General features: G+C 41.5%; 1 protein-coding gene across 2 annotated transcripts in view; it reads right to left on the bottom strand.

Moving 5' to 3' along the window:
- Positions 1-12,060: 12,060 nt before the first annotated feature.
- The window catches only part of MICOS10 (mitochondrial contact site and cristae organizing system subunit 10), a 38,506-nt gene continuing 30,092 nt past the window's right edge, over positions 12,061-20,474 (bottom strand). The window contains exons 2-5 of one of the 2 annotated variants that reach the window (XM_023551994.2): positions 16,028-16,075; positions 14,694-14,803; positions 13,303-13,367; positions 12,315-13,249 (exon numbers count right to left, since the gene is read on the bottom strand). In XM_023551994.2, the coding sequence (XP_023407762.1) occupies positions 13,054-13,249; positions 13,303-13,367; positions 14,694-14,803; positions 16,028-16,075 (419 nt within the window). In that variant the 3' untranslated portion in view covers positions 12,315-13,053. The other variant, XM_010593050.3, reaches the window with a different exon arrangement.

The following is a 20,474-nucleotide window of genomic DNA, read 5'->3' as shown; positions in this document are numbered from 1 at the left end:
TGCCTCCCAAAGAGTCTTGACTAAAACAACCGAAGTGTATACATGTATATATGACAACTTACTAAGTGCAAGGTACTAGAGATAGAGTAAGGCATAAGGCCTGCCCTCTAAGGGGAAAGAGCAGACACCAATAATGGGAAGGAGCAGAGCAAAGGAAAAGCTCATGATCAAGGAAGTTGCCAGCTATGAGGACTCAGGAGTTCAGAGAAGGGAGAAATCCCAGAGGGCTGACAGGGCCAGGAAAAGCTTGATGGAGGAGGTAGGATTTGAGTGGGAATTAGAGTTAAGAGTAAGACTTGGCAAGTAGAAAAGGTAGTTCAAAATAAGAAAGAAAAGCCTGGAAGGAAAGAAGAATTTGCATATGGCAAATATGTGGCCCTCAAGCCTCCATAGCATTATAGCAGACACTATGGACACAAAACTCTTGATTGGCCTAGAAGCAGCCTAGAACCTTGTGAACATAGCTCCTGTGGGCAGCCCCCACCAGATGGATATATTTGGATTGTGAGATTAAATTTAGTTGTTTGAATGAGTTTGTCACTCCTAGGAAGGTGTGTTTCAGGAATAAGTAACTACTTTGATTGAAATTGAGTCACTATACTAATATTCAATTATTCAGCAAATATTTTTGAGTGGTTCCTATGTGCCAGGCTCTGTTCAGGTGCTAAGGATAAAGCAGTAAACAAAACCAATAAAAATCCCTGTCCTTAGGGAGCTCACATTCTAGTGGGAGGAGAAAGACAACCAACAAAATAAGTAGGCAAATATGTAGACAGTGAAATAGTGATAAATGCCACAGAGAAATATAAAGGAGGGAAGGGGCTAGGGTATGTATAAGGGGAGGGTTATAATTTAAAATAGAGTAGTGAGGGAATTAACACCCATGGAAGCAGCAGTCAAGAAATCAAAAGACACGTTGCATTGGGCAAATACGCTGCAAAGGACCTCTTTAAAGTGTTGAAAAGCAAAGACATCCCCTTGAAGACTAAGGTGCGCCTGACCCAAGCCATAGTATTTTCAATCACATCATATGCATGTGAAAGCTGGACAATGAATAAGGAAGACCGAAGAAGAATTAATGCCTTTGAATTGTGGCGTTGACAAAGAATATTGGCTATACCATGGACTGCCAAAAGAACGAACAAATCTGTCTTGGACGAAGTACAACCAGAATGCTCCTTAGAAGCAAGGATGGTGAGACTGTGTCTTACATATTTTGGCATGTTGTCAGGCGGGATCAGTCCCTGGAGAAGGACATCATGCTTGGTAAAGTACAGGGTCAGCGAAAAAGAGGAAGATCCTCAACGAGGTGGATTGACACAATGGCTGAAACAGTGGGCTCAAGCATAACAACGATTTTAAGGATGGTGCAGGCCCGGGCAGTGTTTCGTTCTGTCGTGCACAGGGTCGCTATGAGTCTGAACTGACTCGACGGCACCTTACAACAGCAGTCAGGGATGGTCTCATGGTGCCGATATTTGAGTAAAGACTTGAAGGAGATGAACAAGCAGAGCAAGATGTGTGACTCTGGGAGAAGAGCGGGCCAGGGAGAGAATAGCAAGTGCAAAGGACCCAAGGTGGGAGCATGCCCAGTGGGTTCAGGAATAGCAAGGACAGGCTAACCGGAGCTGAGGAGCAAGAGCGAGGGCTGTAAAGGCTGAGAAGGTCAGAAAGGTTACAGAAGGGCAGGATCCTGTAGGGCCTTGAAGGCCACTCTATTGACTTTGGCCTTTTCTCCAAATGAGATGAGAAGCCCTTAAGGGGTTTTGAACAGAAGAATGACATGATCCAGTTTATGTTTTAACACTGGCTGCTGTGTGGAGAACAGATGAAAAGGGCGGGGGGGAGGGGACAGTAATAATATGCTCTGACATTACTATATGCCAGGCACTGTCCAAAGGGCTTTTCACTTATTAATGCAATTTATCTTCATCTTACCTTTTAAGTATCATTATCATCTGCATTTACAGATGAGGCAACAGAAGCATGAACAAGAGTAACTTCCAAGGTCCCATAGCTACCAACTGGCAGAATCAAAATTCAAACCCAGCAAGTGTGGCTCCACAGTCCCTGCTCTTAACCCTTACGCTCTTCTGTGGGGGAAGAGGGGGACATATGGTTGGAGGTAGAGATAGGAGTTGGATGATGGAGGGCTAAGAAATTTGGACCTATACTCAGTATGTATTGGGGAAAAAAAAAAAAGGAAGCCACTGGAATTTTCTTAATAGGAAACAATGTGCACAAAATAGTGTTGAGACTGGTGGGAGGGGAGAGACTGGAGGCAGGAAAGCCATTTGGAAGACTTGTAGATTTTGGCAAGGTGAAAGAAATCTGCCAAGACTCCCCATCCCTGACCCAAGTGAGGCTCTACAGATAATTGTTCAGGCCAAAAAGAAGCTTTATGCCTGGGCTGTGGGGCCCAGGGCAAGGAGGAGTCAAGAACCTTAATAGATGTGTCTGCCAGTTGACTTGGTCTGTGCTTACCTTCTGGGGCTCTATCTCCTTAGCCTTCAAGGGGGGTATCCAAGTGGTTAAGGAAAGATCTATAATCACTTTTATATTCCCTGACAGAGTAACTTATCTGTCATGTGATGTCACAATCGTTGTGCCTCCAGCTTAAATTGAGGGATGATTTTTTTTATTATAACTTGTTTTGTAATTGATTGTATTATAAAAAATACTACTTAGCCGGCCGTTTCAACTTTCTCCTGAATAAGTGCCCGACCTCACATCTGGACTGTGTGGCAGGAAAGGACAGGGATTATTACTACTGTCTTATAATGAGTCCCAGAAAGATCGAGTGAGTTTCTCATGATTACACAGTGACCCAGGGAAGAAGCTCAGAGAACAGAGGATGTTCTATAGTAAGAATTTTGGGAAGCCTTTGTTCCGATTGAAAATCACTGATCCATAGAAATGATTAGTCAGGACCACCCACTTAAAAAGCAAGTTAATTTAGGGAGTTAAATAAATATAGAAAACTTCAAACTCAACCATCTAACTGAAAAAGAGTAAGGACACAACTCTTAGATGAACATTATGATACTAAAAAATGTATACTGGGTCTCGATCACATCTGGGAATAGAGACAGCAGGACAGGTGGAAGGCAAGGGATGACAGAGACTAGAAGACAGACGCTGACAAAGACTTGAGACAGACCAAAGAACACACACCGGCTCTCTCTCAAAGAACTATACCGTATTTACACTCACACACAGAAGAGTTGGATAGACCTGATTTATAAACCCTGCTCTTTAAAAATTAAATCTTACAGCCAGGTTTCTCACTGTTAGAGAAGTTACTAGGTTTTGGACTTATGATAAAAGTATACACTCAATATCACACACACACACACACACACACATTTGCTAGCTCTGTCTACTGAGAGGTCTAGAAGCAACAAGGCACCAGTAGCAATGAGCACACCTAGAGATCTTAGTTTCTAATTACCATTCTCAAACAAAAGAAACCAGTGCTCCTTGGAGAAATGGCTGATCCTAGGGCAAGTACAAGAAAAGGCTGGTACATTTTGTGCTCAAAGAATAGACTGGAAATGTCAAAAGGAGGCAGGCACCAGCTTGAAAGAGCTCCTACTGAACAAATCTGGATAATTTGAGCATCAAATAAACACTGAAAGTAATGGATTATAAACCAAAAAAAAGCTCGTTACCATTGAGTTGATTCCAACTCATAGCAACCCTGTAGGAGAGATTATACTCAGTAGAATAAAATGAGAATTCGTAAGTTCACACTGATAAAAATAAATGAATAAATAAATAAATGGAAGAGAAGGAAAAGTATTTCCTTATAGTTGAATGCCAAGAAATAAGGTAAGATGAATTTAGAAAACCATCAACGGATGCTAAAACCAATGAATGGAATGGATGAAAGTTTGCCAAGCAACAGGGTATTTAGAGTCTCAAAAGTATCCTCCCACAATTTACTTAATTACAAAAAGAACAATAGTAAATTTAGAGTGGAGAAACCAGACAAACATCACCTTAAGCAAGTGGTCAAAGCCAACATCACTAATACTGGGGCAACGGGCCATCATGTGCCTCCCGATAACGCTGCACTGAAAAGGACACAACACTGCCTCTCTGGTCTTTCTGCCAAAAATGCAAAACTGGAATCTAATCATGAGGAAATAGCAGACAAACTCAATCAGGAAAATTCTACAAAATAACTGATTTGTGCTCTTCAAAAATGTTAAGGTCAAGGAAAAGGCTGATGACTTGTTTGAGATTAAAGGAGACTACAGAGACTTGAGAACTAAATACAATGCATGGTCCTGGATTGGATCCTGGACTGGGGGAAATACCTATAAAATATATTGTTTCCAATACTGTGAATTAGCTAACAAAGCCCATGAGTCAGTTCCGACTCACGGCAACCCATGTGTGTCCGAGTGGAATTGTGCTCCAGAGCGTTCAGTGGCTGGTTTTTCAGAAGTCGATCACCAGGCCTTTGTTCTGAGGACTCGAACCTCCAGCCTTCGGGTGAGCAGCTAAGCACATTAACTATTTGCACTTCTAGGGACTCGTGGATTAGATAATGCTATCGTATTAATGCTAACTTACTGATTTTGATAATTGCACTTTGTTTTTATAAGAAAATGTCCGTATTCTTAGAAAATATACACTGACACAATGTCTTCAAAATGCTATGCACAACACACACGTGTAAAGAGAATGATAAGTAAATGGGGCAAAATGTGAACAACTGATGAATCTGGGTACAGGGTACACGGGAGTTCTTATATCATTCTCACAACTTTTCCGTAAGTGTAAAATTAAAAGTTATAAAAAATATAACCCCTTAAAAGTAAAACATAAAGGTAAATATTGCCAGTATATATTCTAAAAAGGTTTTCATTTTCGAGCTAAATATGTATAGCTATTTTCAAATTATTTCTCATTCATGATGCTTTGGATCAAGAGTCAGCAAACTTTTTCTATAAAGCCCCAGATGGTAAATATTTTCATCTCTACGGGCCACATGGTCTCCATCCCAACTACTCAGCTTGCAGCTGCAGTGGAAAAGGAACCATGGACGTTATGTAAATGAATGGTCCTAGCTATGTTTAGCAGCCGGGACCATTCATTCAGTGGCGCACTGGTTAAGCCCTTGGCTGCTAACTGAAAGCTTGGCGGTTTGAACCCACCCAATGGCTCTGCAGGAAAAAGACCTGGCGATCTGTTCCTGTAAAGTTTACAGCCTAGAAAACCCTATGAGGCAGCTCTGCTCTGTCACATAGGGTGAATATGAGTTGAAAATCAACTCAACAGCACCAGATAACAACAACATCTTCAATAAATCTTTATTTACCAAGCAGGCAGCTTGCTGCAGTCTATCCACCTCTGCTGTAGATAAGAGAGGTATCACCATTTTGTGGCCTTGAAGTTGTTGTTACCGGTTATATTAAAGCCATGTTGCATTTTTGCAACCATTAGAATATGTGACTTCCCGCCCCCCTCGGGTCTATGGGCCTATGTTGTTTTTTTTTTTTCTTTTAATTTATTGTGCTTTAGGTGAAAGTTTACAAATCAAGTCAGTCTCTCATACAAAAAGTTATACACACCTTGCTGTGTACTCCTAGCTGTCTCCTCTTAATGAGAGCACATTCCTCGTCTCCACCCTATATCCCCGTGTCCATTCAACCACCTCCTGTCCCCCTCTGCCATCTCATCTCACCACCAGACAGGAGTTGCCCATATAGTCTCAAGTGTCTACTTGAGCCAAGAAGCTCACTCCTCACCAGCATCATTGTCTATCTTATAGTCCAGGCCACTCCCTGTCTGCAGAGTTGGCTTTGGGAATGGTTCCAATCCTGGGCTATCAAAGGGTCCAGGGACTATGACTGTCAGGGTCCCTCCAGTCTCAGTCAGACCATTAAGCCTGGTCTTTTTACATGAATTTGAGATCTGCATCCCACTGTTCTCCTGCTCCATCAGGGATTCTCTGTGGAATATGTGACTATTCTTGATATTTAATCTAAAGGCTAGTAAAATTAAACCGAAGGTCAAATCTGGGTCAAGTGTTCCTTATTCCCTCTTTAAATAAAAAGAATTCAAGAACCATCACAGTTGCTCTAATGAAAGATGAATGAGAACTGTTTGTAATGCAGCAGGGGAGGAAATTAGGCATGAATGTTGCAGGGAAGGAAACCCTGGTGGCGTAGTGGTTAAGTGCTACGGCTGCTAACCGTAAGGGTTGGCAGTTCGAATCCACCAGGCGCTCCTTGGAAACTCTATGGGGCAGTTCTACTCCGTCCTATAGGGTCGCCGTGAGTCAGAATCGACTCGATGGCACCGGGTTTGGTTTTTTTTGGTTTGGTTGCAGGGAAGCAGCACAGGACTTGGAGTTAGCTGTTCTGTGCGGCCTTAGGCAAATCTTTTTTAACTGCTAACAGCAAATGTTTATTCATGATTGTAGCCAAGAAGAATTTACAAATGCATTTTAATTCCTTGCTGATAAAAGAGTAACATTCCATCTTTGCAATCTAGTAAGGAATACAGAAGATATTGGTAAAGGCTTTGATGTTCATATCTGTTATAACCTGGTAATCAGAACACACACAAACCACCTGCTTGAGTGTTACAGCATACCAGCCTTTCAGAAAGGCCATCTTGATGCTCTACTGGACAGCTGAGCAAATAGCATTCAATGTTTAAAGAATGGGAATAGGGAAGAAAGAGATGGAAGCAGTAAGCAGCACGCATTTCAAAGCCTACTTTTAAGCACACAACATTATGAATATTAAAAAGAGAGGGTGCAAAAAAAAAAAAGGCAATTCAGCATCTTCAGCAACAAAAAAGCGGGGCTAACAATCTCACTGGACTGTTGTAATGACTAAGACAGATAAAACACATGAAAGCATTAAATAAATGTCCAAAGCAGTCAGGATGTTTGTTTCCTCCATTATTATTGAGTTAAAACACAATTTGCTATGGCAGTTTTCCCCTGGAGACTCTGAGCCATTTTTAAAATTTCAAAAAGTCTAGTGATGGGTGCATTTTACTGTTTGTAAATTATACCTTTAAAAAATAAATATATAAATAATTGAAAAGTGTATAGCAAACGGTAACATACTCAATTACTAGCCAAAAGGTTGATGGTTTGCACCCACCCAGAGGTGCCTTAGAAGACAGGCCTGGCAATCTGCTTCTGAAAAGTCGCAGCCTTTAAAACACTATGGCACAGTTCTACTCTGCCCACTTGGGGTCGCCATGAGTCGGAGTCACCTCGACTGGCAATTAGCAACAGTTGATTTCAAATTGGATCAACCTGTTCTTATCAATTTAAACTCAATGAAACAGGCCCTGATTAATTTCAACTAGTTTGTGTGTGGGATAAGGTTTAAACTGGAAATGACCTTCCCAACTTTAAATAGCCTCTGCCCAGCAGAGCGGAGTAGTTAAGTCTGGGCTCCAGAATTAGATTCAAATCCCATCTCTATCATCTCTAAGCAGTTGGTTATCTTGCAAGTTAATTTATCTGTCCTTCCAAAATCTATTTCTTCATCTATAAAATGAGAATAAAAGTACTGCTCCCATAGGATTGTTGTAAAAATTTAGCATCATGATTTATGCAAAGCCTTAGAACACTAACTGGCAGACAGTATGTGCCCAGTAAGTGTTAAGTATTATTACACACTCATTTGAAGTGATCAAAAAAGTTCTGCCTGGCTCAGACTGCCTAGAGCAGGCATAGAGAAATATGACTTGATTGACAGTTGGTAATGAGCTCCTTCTTCTGGCCCCAGTTTCTTCCCTATTAAAGACCATCCTTTGTCCACACCTCCTCCAAGAATTCTTGACATCCCCTTCCCCCGCTTGTATCTTCTTGCTCTGAGGATCACACAGTTGAAATCAATTATACCGAATGCAAACGCTCAGTAGTCGTCACGTTTCCAGCCCGACTGGAAATCTTTGAGGATTCTTCGGATTCCCATTCTATTTCAGTGTCTTCTTTCCCCCACCCCCGCCTAAGCCTAGCACTGAAACCTTGTACTAAGTAAATATCTGATTTTTAAAAAAGCTCGGGTGGAGTTTTGGGAGAGAAGCCACAGTGGCCTTACTCATATGTGTTGCAATAGAGTGAAAATATGTGACATTAATGCATATTTATGATCATGTATGCTGTTTTCCAACAATTTTTAGGTTTTTTTTTTTATTACCAGGAACTCTTTGGAGGCACCCATTGTCTCCCACAGATCTTGCCGATTTAGAGATCCAGAGCCAGCTCCTGGAGCCCAAGGACTATGCTGTCTTTCTGTTCTGAAACAGTCCCCTGACTACCTATCATTAATACCATGCACTTTATTTTGATTAAAAGAGCAACAACCTCTTTTTAAACACAAGTGCAAGCACATATAATTGACCCTAAAAGTCTATAAAGTAGAAATTATTTTTTTCCCCTTTACAGATGAGGAAACTGAGCCAAGTAAGCACTGGAGTAGGAACTTGAAACCCAATCATCTGACTCCAAATCCTATGCTCTTCCCACTTAACAGTCCTACCTCTTCTTGTTCCCCTCTGTCCTCTACCTTCAAGGCACTTCACCTCTCTAACAGTTCTCGCTGGGTTCTCATACTTGTTCCTTGGCAGAGGTCGCTCAGGGAACACAGTAAATTCTGCCCTATTCCTTCCCAGGTCTGTGTATTCAGACATCACCTGCTGGTGTCTGAGGGGAAGTGGTGATTGCAGCACACTTAAAAGAAAAAAGTGGCAATAGTTTCCAGATGAGCTTATTATTCTAAATTTAACATTCCTTTTGGTATTTAGAATTTCCACTTTCTCCCTTCCACCCCCTTTGCATTTATGTAATTAGAAAGCATGCAACAGGAAACCGTTTGTGTTTCAGTACCATTTAGGATGAAGGCTGTTCCAGCATCATGGAGTACATCCTTGTGGAAATACTTTGCAGAGTTTATTTGGACAGGTTCAAAAATAGTCTTTCAACAATACAATCAGACTGAACCACGACGAGTGAAATGCAATTATGGCTTGGTTACATAAAAAAAAAAATGTAAACTGAGGTTTGGGGAAACTTAAAGCAAAACTACATAGTTATCGCCTTCATTCTCTATCTCTGCGTTTCCTATAAGCAAGATTTCAAGACTGCATCTTTGGAGCTTTTGAACTGGATGAGAGAGGATGACATTCAGTAAAGGAGACAGCTCAACAGAGTGTGTTCTGAGGCCCTTTCTCAGAACAAAGGCATACTTCTGCATAAGGCAAATGCAGTTTGATAAAGGCTCCCCAGTGGGTACTTGGAATGCCAAAGTCATTCACCTAAATGAGTTAAAAATACATATTGTTCTGCGCCAAATTATACAGTGTCAAGCTCAGACTGTATGTATTTATATATGTTGGCAGAGACGGCCCCTTTTGGGGCGCCACAGCTTTATCCCAGTATCCTGTGCCCAGCTGGGTTCCCATCACTCTCTCTCCCTGAACCCATGAATTTCCTTGCATTTGATTCCAGAAGGGCACACAAGAAGCAAAGTCAAAGTTTCACAACCCCACAAGGGAACAGGGCCCCAGAAGACTTGAATTTCTACTGAAATTTAAAGTAGGACAGAATGTGTGCCTTTGCCAGCAAACTGGAACCATCTAAAAGTTGATCCGAGATGGGGGCAGGGAATGGGGACAAGATCAAGCATTGTGCTCTGGGTCAGTCTCTCCTGAGTTACAAGGCGGGAATACAAAGTACTCTGGAATTAAAGCAAACAGCCTTAATGCTTCCTTTGGCTGGTCTTTGCCCAAAATGATTCTCTCCAAGAGCCGACCAGTTTCTCAAAACACATTAAGTGGTGCTTCAAAGGTCCCTGGGCAAAGGGATCCATTCAAATACTTACCTAAAACCTAATGACTAATGAAACAGAGTTTGATTCCAGCGTCCCTCTCCATTCCATATTTTTCTGACATATCTAGAGAATTAGTGGGCACGTTGTTTTCTGTTTTTGTCTTTTTTGGAAGGGGACCTGTTATTTTTCTCTCTGCCTGAATAAAGATGGAAAAATTGGGAGGAAATATTAACTTTTAAAACAAATATGGAGAAGACAAGTGTAAGGGATGAAACAGGTCGCCAGGTTATTTTTCTCTTAATTACATGGGTGGCCCTAAGTCATGGAATGAAGGGGAAAATATGAAAAATAGCACAGCGGCTGCAGCAAGCCACAGCCATGTCTTACAGTTCTGGGCTCAGGCCCATCTCTGAGCTTTGGATGATCCAAAGATGCAAAAAAGCCCAGAAAGCAGAGAGCCACTGCTGCCAGCTCCAGGCTGGAGCTTAGCACGCCTTTCTGGAGAGGGGAGCAGGGTAAAGGACAAGGGAGTAGGAGAGGGGGAGGAATTTGTTACCCTGAACGCACTCATTACATACAACATTCTCAAAAACTAAGGTCTAATCAATATTCCACAATTGGGGTCAGACACTAGTCCTACCCTGGGGCCCCTGTCCCTTGCCCCTGCACATACTGGCTCTACACAACCATGTGTAGTTCTCCAACTATACTATGCACTTTCATGATTACGAGCCTTTGCATAAGCTACCCTCCTTCTCTTCCTTGTCTGCTTGGAGTGTCTGCAAGTCTCAGTTCCTGTATTCCCTACTCACTCCCTCATTCCTCAGGGAGACTTGGTTGCTCCCTCTAGTTTGTTCTCTCTGCACTTTGCCGTCACTCCTCATCCCCATTAAAACAATTCTCTTCCAGTGTCGTGTAAGAGTGTGCGTACCTGTCTTTCCATCAGACTCTAAAGCTCCTTGAAGGCAGGGCTATGTCTTTTCTCTTTAAAAATATTTTATTGAGTTTTTGGTGAAAGTTTACACAGCAAGTTAGGTTCCCCTATGACAATTTCCACACAAATTGTTCTGTAACATTATATACATTTATCACTATGTGTCAACATTCTCTTTGTGTTCTGTTTGTTCCCTTTCCAGTACTCTCGTTTTCCTGCCCCCTTATCTTCTCATCTATGCTTTTGGGTAATTTTTGACCTTTTGGTCTCATACTGATGGGTTTTAAGTAAGGCACCATTCTTATGGGTAATAATCCTTTACGTTGTGTGCCACTCTGCTATTTTGCTAAATGGTGCTGGAAAGAGTCTCAGGGAATCCTCTGTTCTCTACTGTTCCAGTTTGTCCGGATTTTTTTTAATACGAATTTGAATTCTCCATATTTTCTCCCATTCTATCTGGGACCAGGGGCTGTGTCTTTTCATTCATTTATCTCCACTGACTAGAGCAGTGCCCAGCTCACAGAAGACGCTCAATAAACATCTACAGAATGAAGCGGCAACTGGAATCGAGCTCTGCCCATCTTAATTTTATTATAAAGAGACAGGATAAGGTATGCTAGACTGAGTTCTGGGAGTCTGCACATTTTCAGAATAAGTGGAAAATACTAAGAATTATGAACTACTTTTGTGTCCAGCCTCGTTGGTTTAAGTGAAACCACAGACCAAATTCACAGCTGGGCGTTAGAAATGGCCCTTCTGTCCCCAAACCTCAGCTGCTGGGTGAAGATAAAGTACACCCCATCGTGGCCTTCCAGCCAGGTGGGTATGCAACCAGCTTCCCCCACCTCCAGAAGAAGGCCCCCAGGGATGAAGCCTGTAGCAAGCTCCATGAGAGCTGCAGGACACGACATCAATGTGGTGACCCATCCACACAGTCAGCCTTCACACTCTCTAAGCCAGTCAGCGATCTGACATCAGTGCAGGAGGCACAGCTGAGATATCCTGCCAGGTTCCTTGGTGACAACAGCACACAGACCTTAAAGAGCTGCTGCAGCAAGGAGAGGCTCCTTCAAGACATTTGTCATCTCCCTCAGACCACGCAGCAGCGCTCTCCAACCTCCGATTTATGGGATGGAAGCAGCTCTGAAAGCTACACATTAAATTAGGGGCAAGCAGGGAGGAATGAACAACGGCTGTGGTTTCAGCAGGGCTCTCGGAGAGGTGTGACAATAAGGTTACAGCTGCTGGCAGTTCAAACATAGCTCTCCTCATGCTCTGAGACCAAAGGCAAAAAACACAGGCAGTGCACTGGGCTTCCTATTTTTGTTTAGTTTATTTCCTTTAAGACCACCTCCTTGCAATTTCCAGAGAGAAAATACAAAACAAGAAACAGACTTGGTTTCAAATACATAAACAGTGTACTGGAGTATAAAACATTACTGATAGCATTGTTCCAGAAGAATGTCAGCTTACTCCAGGGCACTTCAATATTCCTGAGGAATAAACGTGATTTCTCTTTTCCTCCCACTGGGATGTTCTCAGGCCTAAGTCACTGCTCCTGTAAAGCAAGGACACTCAGGTTAGAGTTGTGCAGAAAACACGTTGACAACCCTCTCTAACTTGTTGCTTCCAGTCAGACTCTAGGGACCAGGGGGGCTCAAACCACACCATGCTGTCTGCTTTAAAGCTGCCTAACGACACAGCCTTGTGTATCCACCCAGGTTCATAAAAGACTGGCTCCCCAGTCTTAGAGGAGAAGAATGGGAAAGCAGAACAGGGCTAAGCAATGGGTGCCTGGATAACGGCATTTCTAAAACCCATCGAAGGGAGCACAGATGAGTGAAAAGAGCACGATTCTGGAATCAAACAGCCTGCTAATTATGCGATCCCTGGCAAGTGTCTTAACCTCAGTCAGACTCCGTTTCCCACTGCTGAACAGGGATAATAACACCTCTCTCACGAATCTATTGGGAGGTCTAGAGAGAAAGGATATAAAGAGAAAGCACCTAGGATGGTCCTCAGGGCATATCAGCACTCAACAAGCAGTTACCATAACGTGACTGCCAAGCCCCAAGCTGGGATTTTGCGCCGCTTCTCAGGGAGCAGAGCATGACAATATCGAGGCACAGACTCAAGTTCAGATAAAGTTACAAGGTCATTTTGGAATGGTACATGCAAGGCTGTAAAAAGTGTAACAATATTTTCCACAGTAACTCCCCGACGTTAAATACATAATATGCATAATACGAATATCATCACCCCTAAGCCATCACCCATGACAACTCAGTTTGAAACAATGCAAACCTTTTAAACAATTAAAAAACCTGGAGCTCGTCTCCCAGCCCCTATCTGTCCTCCCCAGTGTTCAGCTCCCCGGTGCCAGGAAGTGAAGTCAGGGAGCGGCAGAAACCGCCTGTTGTCGGCTTTGGTGCCATGCAGCTGCGCCTCTGCTTGCACTGTCCCTCGGATTACCTCACCCTGGCTTCGGGGCAGAGATGGTTCATTAACATGGAGGGCAGGGAAACGCCTGCCAGACTCCCTAGCCGGCCAGCTCTCCCTGCTCCCAGTTCTCCAGCATGCAGAGACTGGTCTGGAGGCAGCTGAGAGGATCTGAGCAAGTTCTCAAATGCAGGCTACTGAGCTGGGGTAGGTCCCTGTTATTGAAGATTCTGTGACCCTTGTGGCTACAGCTCTTGAGCAGAATTAGGACACTCATTTGTACCACATCTTCTGCTCTACTTGTTATTATGGTGGAACAATGGACAAGTCAATCTCCCTTTCTTGGTTGGTCTCAGGTATAACAACCAAGGTTTCTACTTACATGACACCTCACAGCTTAAGAACATTTTCAAAAATTGTTCATGATCTCATTTAATCCTCACAACAACCCTGTGAGGTAGAAATTGTTACCCTCATTACATGGACAGGAAACGGAAACTCGGAAGTGAGACGACTCAAGATCACATGGGTAGCAAGTGATGGGCCAGGACTCACTCCCAGGTCTCCTGGCCCCCGTGCTCTTCCATTAGCCCCTGATGCTGCCCGGATCATATTGAGTCTAGCTTAAGGGAAACCTGGAAAGCAGATAATTCTACGCATCCAGAGAATGAGTTCTGCACTGAAGGCTGTGTTGCTACAAAGGTTTTTTCTTAGTCTGTGATTATTAACACTTATATACAGTATGATATACATTTTATTTTTTTAATTTTTTTTATACATTTTATAGTCCATTCATTGACTGTTCATTTATTTGAGTGCAAACTACAACCCAGGCCCTGGCGATGGAAAAATAAATACCACCTCTGTCCTTGAGGAGCATCCAGTCTTCCACGATCCTTTTACCTAAACCCCAGAGTAAACAATCACCTAAAATAAGGGTAAAGGAATAGGCTGCTACACACAAACTTTAAGAAGCATGCTATTCTCTTCCCTCTTATGATGTGTAGTAATTTTCCAGCCTTTTTGAAGCATTAAAAATTCATCTGAAGACAAGGGCTTTAGCAGAATCATGTGGGACTTACAGTCAAGAACCTGTTCCCTTCAATAAAAAGCAGAATAATGGCTGAATCCCAGCAGTCTTTAGACTTGGCCTGAATATGCATGGAACGTATACAGGTTGCTCTAAAGATCCTGAACAAAAGCTACTACTTACAGATGTGTAACACAGATTTACTTTACCACTGAGAAACTTCTCCACAGTTTTATCAATTCCAGTCAGCTAACGTATGAGCATATACCTGAATGCATATGTGCATCAGAAGGTACAGGGGAGAGCCGTGGCACTAAAGCAGTATTAACATCACTAAAGAGCAATTACGGTCTCACTGATGCCCCAATGATAAAAAACAGTTTATTGATTATACGCCCTCTAAAGAATTCTTCAGGGGCTCAGGAGAAACCAACTCTTTTTCTTTTGAAAGACAGCAAAATATAAATTCTGTACATACTCTGACATATTTTCCATGAAGAAGATATGGAGCCTGGAAATCATGCTGACAGTTGGAGTAGGCCATTCCCAATCCCATGCCAGAACCAAAGGCTAATGGCCACATTCTTCCTAGTGAACAGAAAATGGAAAATCCCAATAGGGAACTATTAGGGGATGATAAAGCTTTTTCCTCACTTAAATACATTTGCTTAGGGTTCAGTAAATATTCAACATACACCAAACTGATGACTATAATATACCATACGCTTTTGTCGGTGTTTAATTAACGGCAAAAAAGGGGGTCTGTTAGTAAACTTGTTAATTTATTAAGTGCCTATATTGCTAGGTTCAAGGTAAACAAGTGGTACAATATGACAAGAGGAGGCATGATGGAACCTTTTAACTCTTCCATGTCAGCTCTAATCACTTGCTTATTTTAACTAATTTCTTAACCTCATCAGGAACAGTAATATCTTTCAACATGCTTGAATTTTAAAAATATGTAAGAATTTCACAAGTATTTATACATTTTTCTTATAAGTCATGGCGTTTACTTAAACCAATGCTGCAAATGATTATTTCATATCAGCACGATGTGTTAATTCTGATTTCTCTAGTTACGTATTACGGGAGCCCTGCGGGTGCAGGCTGTAAGTGCTTTGCTGTTAACAGAAAGCTCAACGGTTTGAATCCACCAGCTGCTCCACAGGAGAAAGGTGTGGCAGTCTGCTTCCGTAAAGAGTTACAGCCTTGGAAACCCTATGGGGCAGTTCTACTTTGTCCTATAGAGTGGCTATGAGTCAGAATCAACTTGATCGCAGCGGGTTTGGTTTTTGGTTTCAGTTCTGTATTCCCAGCCAGTTCTTCATGGAAAGTTGCTTCCATTCAATATCCAGACTTCAAAAGTTCTTCCACAAAACGAAAAGGGACATTGCCTACCCTCTGCTTAGGAGAATTTTTGGCTAAGGAACATGTGTATTTCTGGTCCACTTGTTTTTACTGCTAGCAGGACTCTCATTTTCAAGTTCCTTTAGAAAAATTTGCAGTTAATTAGAAATATTTGAGGGTGTACATTTGGTCAAATGACTCACTGGCATAAAGTACAGACTTTTACAATGATATCATATTTAAGATTTCACCCTGACTCAATGTCCAGGGGGAATTCTGGAGATACCCAACCCATTTGGACCTCTTCTGAGTCCACATTCTTTGTCTAGCTCATTTTACATTAGCCTACCTAACCCCAGAAGAGGATGGGTTGGTAGCCTTCTGGATACGCCTTCCTGAAGGGTCTCTGCTATGTATGCCTACAGTATGACAGCATGTTAGAAAAGCAGTGAGAGTAACACTTACTTTTAAAGAAGGTAAGTGAGAAAACTACTCCTAATCCAAAACCAGTACCTACGAAGAGGAAGGAAAAACATGTTAAATCTCATAACTTGACAAAAAATAAAATTAACATTTCTTAAATGTGACCATCTATAAAACAGAAGATTATTTTTCTCATAATTGGATACAGAGTTGATTTTCTCATTTCCAACCTTCTTTCTTGTTGTCAGAGGCTGTTATACAGATGCCTTTGGTCCCCTGATCCACAACAGGATAACAACTTAATTCACCATTCTGTCTAGACAAGCCTTTGGTGGGGGGGCAGGGACCAAGCCAAGAACAGACCAGCCCTGTACTGCTTTCCAGTAGCCTTGGGTACCCTGGGCTCTCCTACCGATCTTATAGATGGTGCAGCAGCCTGAAGGTCAGCTAAACGATGTCAACAGGAAGCTCCCCTGGTCACTCCAGCCTGTTGAGTGATGGCTGCTTTTTGAGAAGGTGGAAAGAACTGCTCCATAACAATCCCAAAGGCTGCGCCATCACCTAAGCCAGAGTGTCCAGGCAGGGAAAGCACTTCTCCCCAAGTCCCGGGTGTGGAGATGAACTCCCTCCCCTTACTTTATTCACAGTGCACTTTAAACCACTGTCTTTAGAAATAAAACTAGCTTTCACTATAAAGAACAAACACAAGCCTATTACGGTGGTCTGGTAGAAAACATTTTAAATATCTGATTTTAAATCAAATCTCAAAGGAATATAATAAGCTTGGAAAAAGGCAAGTTCCATTTAAGAAAAACAACCAAATCCTCATTTTTACCAGTATTTCTCACACCTTAGTCGTTCTGGTGCCATCTTCACAATTTTTACTAAAATCCACACATCACCTACACCATTATTTATTTAATCATTTTCTTAAATAGAAAAAAAATCAATGCATGCACTTACTGAAATTTAGCCTGAACATAAGTATCAGTGAAACCATAAATGACTGCTAGCTATATATTTTTTCGTAAGGTGTATTAATATAGAATAAAAACATTTGTCCATGGTATCACTTTAAAAAAAAAAAAAAAAATCACCTCAATTGGAACCCTTACTCAATCCTGGTGGGAATGCAGAACGGTATAATCATCGTGGAGAACAGTGTGGTGGTTCCTCAAAAAACTAAAAATAGAACTACCACATGATCCAGCAACTCCACTCCTAGGTATATACCCAAAAGACTTGAAAGCAGAGATTGAAACAGAGACTGGTACACCAATGTTCACTGCAGCACTATTCACAGCAGCCAGAAGGTGGAAACAACCTAAATGCTCATCAACAAATGAACAGATGAACAAAATGTGGTACATACACATAACAGAATACTACTCAGCCAGGAGGAGAAATGAAGTTCTGATACATACTACAATATGGACGGAGCTTGAAGACATTATGCTGAGTGAAATAAGTCAATCACAAAAGGACAATTATTGTATGACCTCATTTATATGAAAAGATAAGAAAAGGCAAATGTACAGAGACCAAAGTTTATTAGTGGTTACCTAGGGGTGGAAGGGAGGTGGAAAAGGATGGGGTTAACAGTGATAGAAAAATTACATTAAGGGTAGGGTTGCACAGCTGATTATTGTAACTGCTGTTCATAAGTTGTACACCTGTTAAAAGTTGAATTGGCAAAGCTTGTGTGATGTATTTGCAACAAAGACCAAAAAAAAAAAAAAAGTAGCTGCTGAGGCTGTTTATGTACAACCAAATGCCTCATGGGATTAGATTCCTTGGTTTGGAGGTTTAGGATCATGGTTTCCTGGGTCATCCCAGTTAACTGGCCTAGTAAGGTGGTTAGTGCTCCTATTTTCTCTCCTGGTTTGCTGCGTAATGCCTGGGGTCTTAAAAGCTTGCAACCCGCCATCTAAGGCACAACAAGTGGTCTCTACTCACCTGGAGCAACAAAGGGAAAAGGAGAGTCAGATATAAGAGGAGGATACGGAATGTGTTGCTAATTGCTTCCGTGCCTCCTTTCCATGAGACCAGAAGAATTGGATGGTGCCTAGCTACCATTACTGAACAATTTGATCAAAGATTCCATAGAAGAATCCTGATCAAAAGAAGGAAAATGTAGACCAGAATTTCAAATTCTCATGGACTCCAGACTTTCTGGAGCCATGGAGGGTGGATGAACCCCTGAAACTATTGCCCTGAGATAATATTTAAACCTTAAACTAAAAACATCTCCTGAAGTCTTCTTCAAACTGAACAGTTTAGCTTAACTAGAAAAAATATCTGCCTTGAGCATTATGCTCTTTTAAGAACTATCTACATGACATAAATCAGAGGCTCCATCAGCCTGAGATGAGAAGAACTAGATGGTGCCCAGCTACCACCAATGACCACCCTGAAAGGGAACACAACAGAGAGTCCCTGACAGAGAAGGAAGAAAGTATGGAGCAGAACTCAAATTCACTTAAACAGACCAGACTTAATTAATGGTCTGTCTGAGACTGGAGGAATCCCCGAAGCCATGGCCCCCAGATGCTCTATTAACCCAGTACTAAAACCATTCCTGAAGCCCACTCTTCAGACAAAGGTTAGGATGGATTATAAAACATAAAATAATACTCATGAAGAGTGTGCTTCTTAGTTCAAGCGGATACATGAGACCAAATGGGCGGCTCTTATCCAGAGGCAGGAAGAGACAGAAACTGGCTGAATGGACACAAGAAACCCCGGGTGGAAAGGGGAAGTGTGCTGCCACATTATAGGAATTGCAACTAATGTCACATAACAATATGTGTATAAATTTTGTATGAGAAATTAACTTGAGCTGTAAACTTTCACCTAAAGCACAATAAAATAATAGTAATAATAATTATATATATGTAGATATATAGAACTATATGGGGTTAAGGTGACAACAGCAACTCGAAAGATTAAATAGGAACCTTGGGGGCAGTGAGTTTATGCTAATAAGGGAGGAACAACTCAGAAAAAGAAGGTAACAATGGTTGTACAACTCAAAGAATGTAATTAATGTCACTAAATTGTACATGTAGACATTGTTGAATTGGTGTGTGTTTTGCTGTGTATAATTCTTAATAACAACAAAATAAACCTTAGGGAAAAAAAATCACCTCACATACTATGAGAAAAACTTATTTCACTATTATCAAAAGAGTAAGCTATACACGCCAAGGAAGAGAGCTAAAAGCTGATTGGTTTTTGTTTTCAGATTTGACAGAGCAATTGTTTTCAAAGGTCTATCAGAGCACTGTGATGCTCTTTACTGAGCATTCACTCCATGGTCCAGCAAAGCTCTTGACCAACCTCTTTGCAGTTAAGCACCACATAAAAGCCCCAATTCTTATTTGCCTTGTTTTCAAATTTGTGCTGCAGAAGTTCCAAGAATGTCTTCTCTAACCATGATTTTATACCACTGCAATGTAAAAATTCAAAGGACTCCTTAGTCAAGTAACTTGATCTTTCTGCTCCAAATGCAGAGAGCTTTACCATGAGGAAGCAACCCAATCCACATCTTTCTGGACCCAAGTATACCCACTCCTCACTTATCGACATGGTTAGGTTCCAAAGAGCAGGTCATTATGTAAAAAATCAGTGTTATAACAAAATGGAGGATGACTACATCATTACACGACTGCCAAATTATATCATTACATAACTGCCAAACCACTGAGAATCATGGCCCAGCCAAGTTGACATATAACCTTAGGCATCATAGGCAGCAATACTCTTGCTCACACCTCAGTGTTCATTACTGCCACGTGTACATTGTTAACACGCAAAACAGTCAGACAGTAGATTTTTTTACTACTGTTGTAAGTGCGAAATGTCAAATAACAAGATATTTGATAAGTGAGGAGTAGGTGTACAGTCAATTCTTACTATTTATGGTAAGTTATGTTCTATAATGTCACCACGAACACTGAATTTGTGAATATTGAGCCATTTCTCCTAGGGGAACACAGAGTTAGGTTCCTACAAGCCTCTGGTCACAACAGTTTTGTTAACCAATCAGTACATAACCTTGTTTTATATGTTTCTGTTCAAAGACATCTTATGTAATATATATTGTTGTTGTTCATTAACATTGAACTCACGGCCGACAGCACTATAATGCATACCTGGATGAACCTTATCAAAGTTATTTTCTCCTTAAGGTACATCACAGCCTCCTTGTGTTTAGGAACATTAGAGAGCACTTCAGCACTACACTTTGGGGCCATTTTAAACAGTGAAATCGCCAAAAAAACACAAAAAAACGCAAAAACACATGGCACTAGATGGTGCAAAGGACACCTGTTTACAGCATGAGAGTTGGAACAAGAAGGCAGAGCAGAGCCCATGAGGCAACTCAAATTTTTAGCTGCTTTGTGTTTATCCAGGAATGACCACTATGAGTACTGATTTTGAGGCTACAAATAAATTTCAGTGAGTAGACAAGGTCACAAATACAGAC

Source organism: Loxodonta africana, chromosome 3, assembly GCF_030014295.1.
Source record: "Loxodonta africana isolate mLoxAfr1 chromosome 3, mLoxAfr1.hap2, whole genome shotgun sequence".
Taxonomy (NCBI): Eukaryota; Metazoa; Chordata; class Mammalia; order Proboscidea; family Elephantidae; genus Loxodonta; species Loxodonta africana.
The sequence above is the reverse complement of the archived record's forward strand: the minus strand, read 5'-3'. Positions and strand labels throughout refer to the sequence as shown.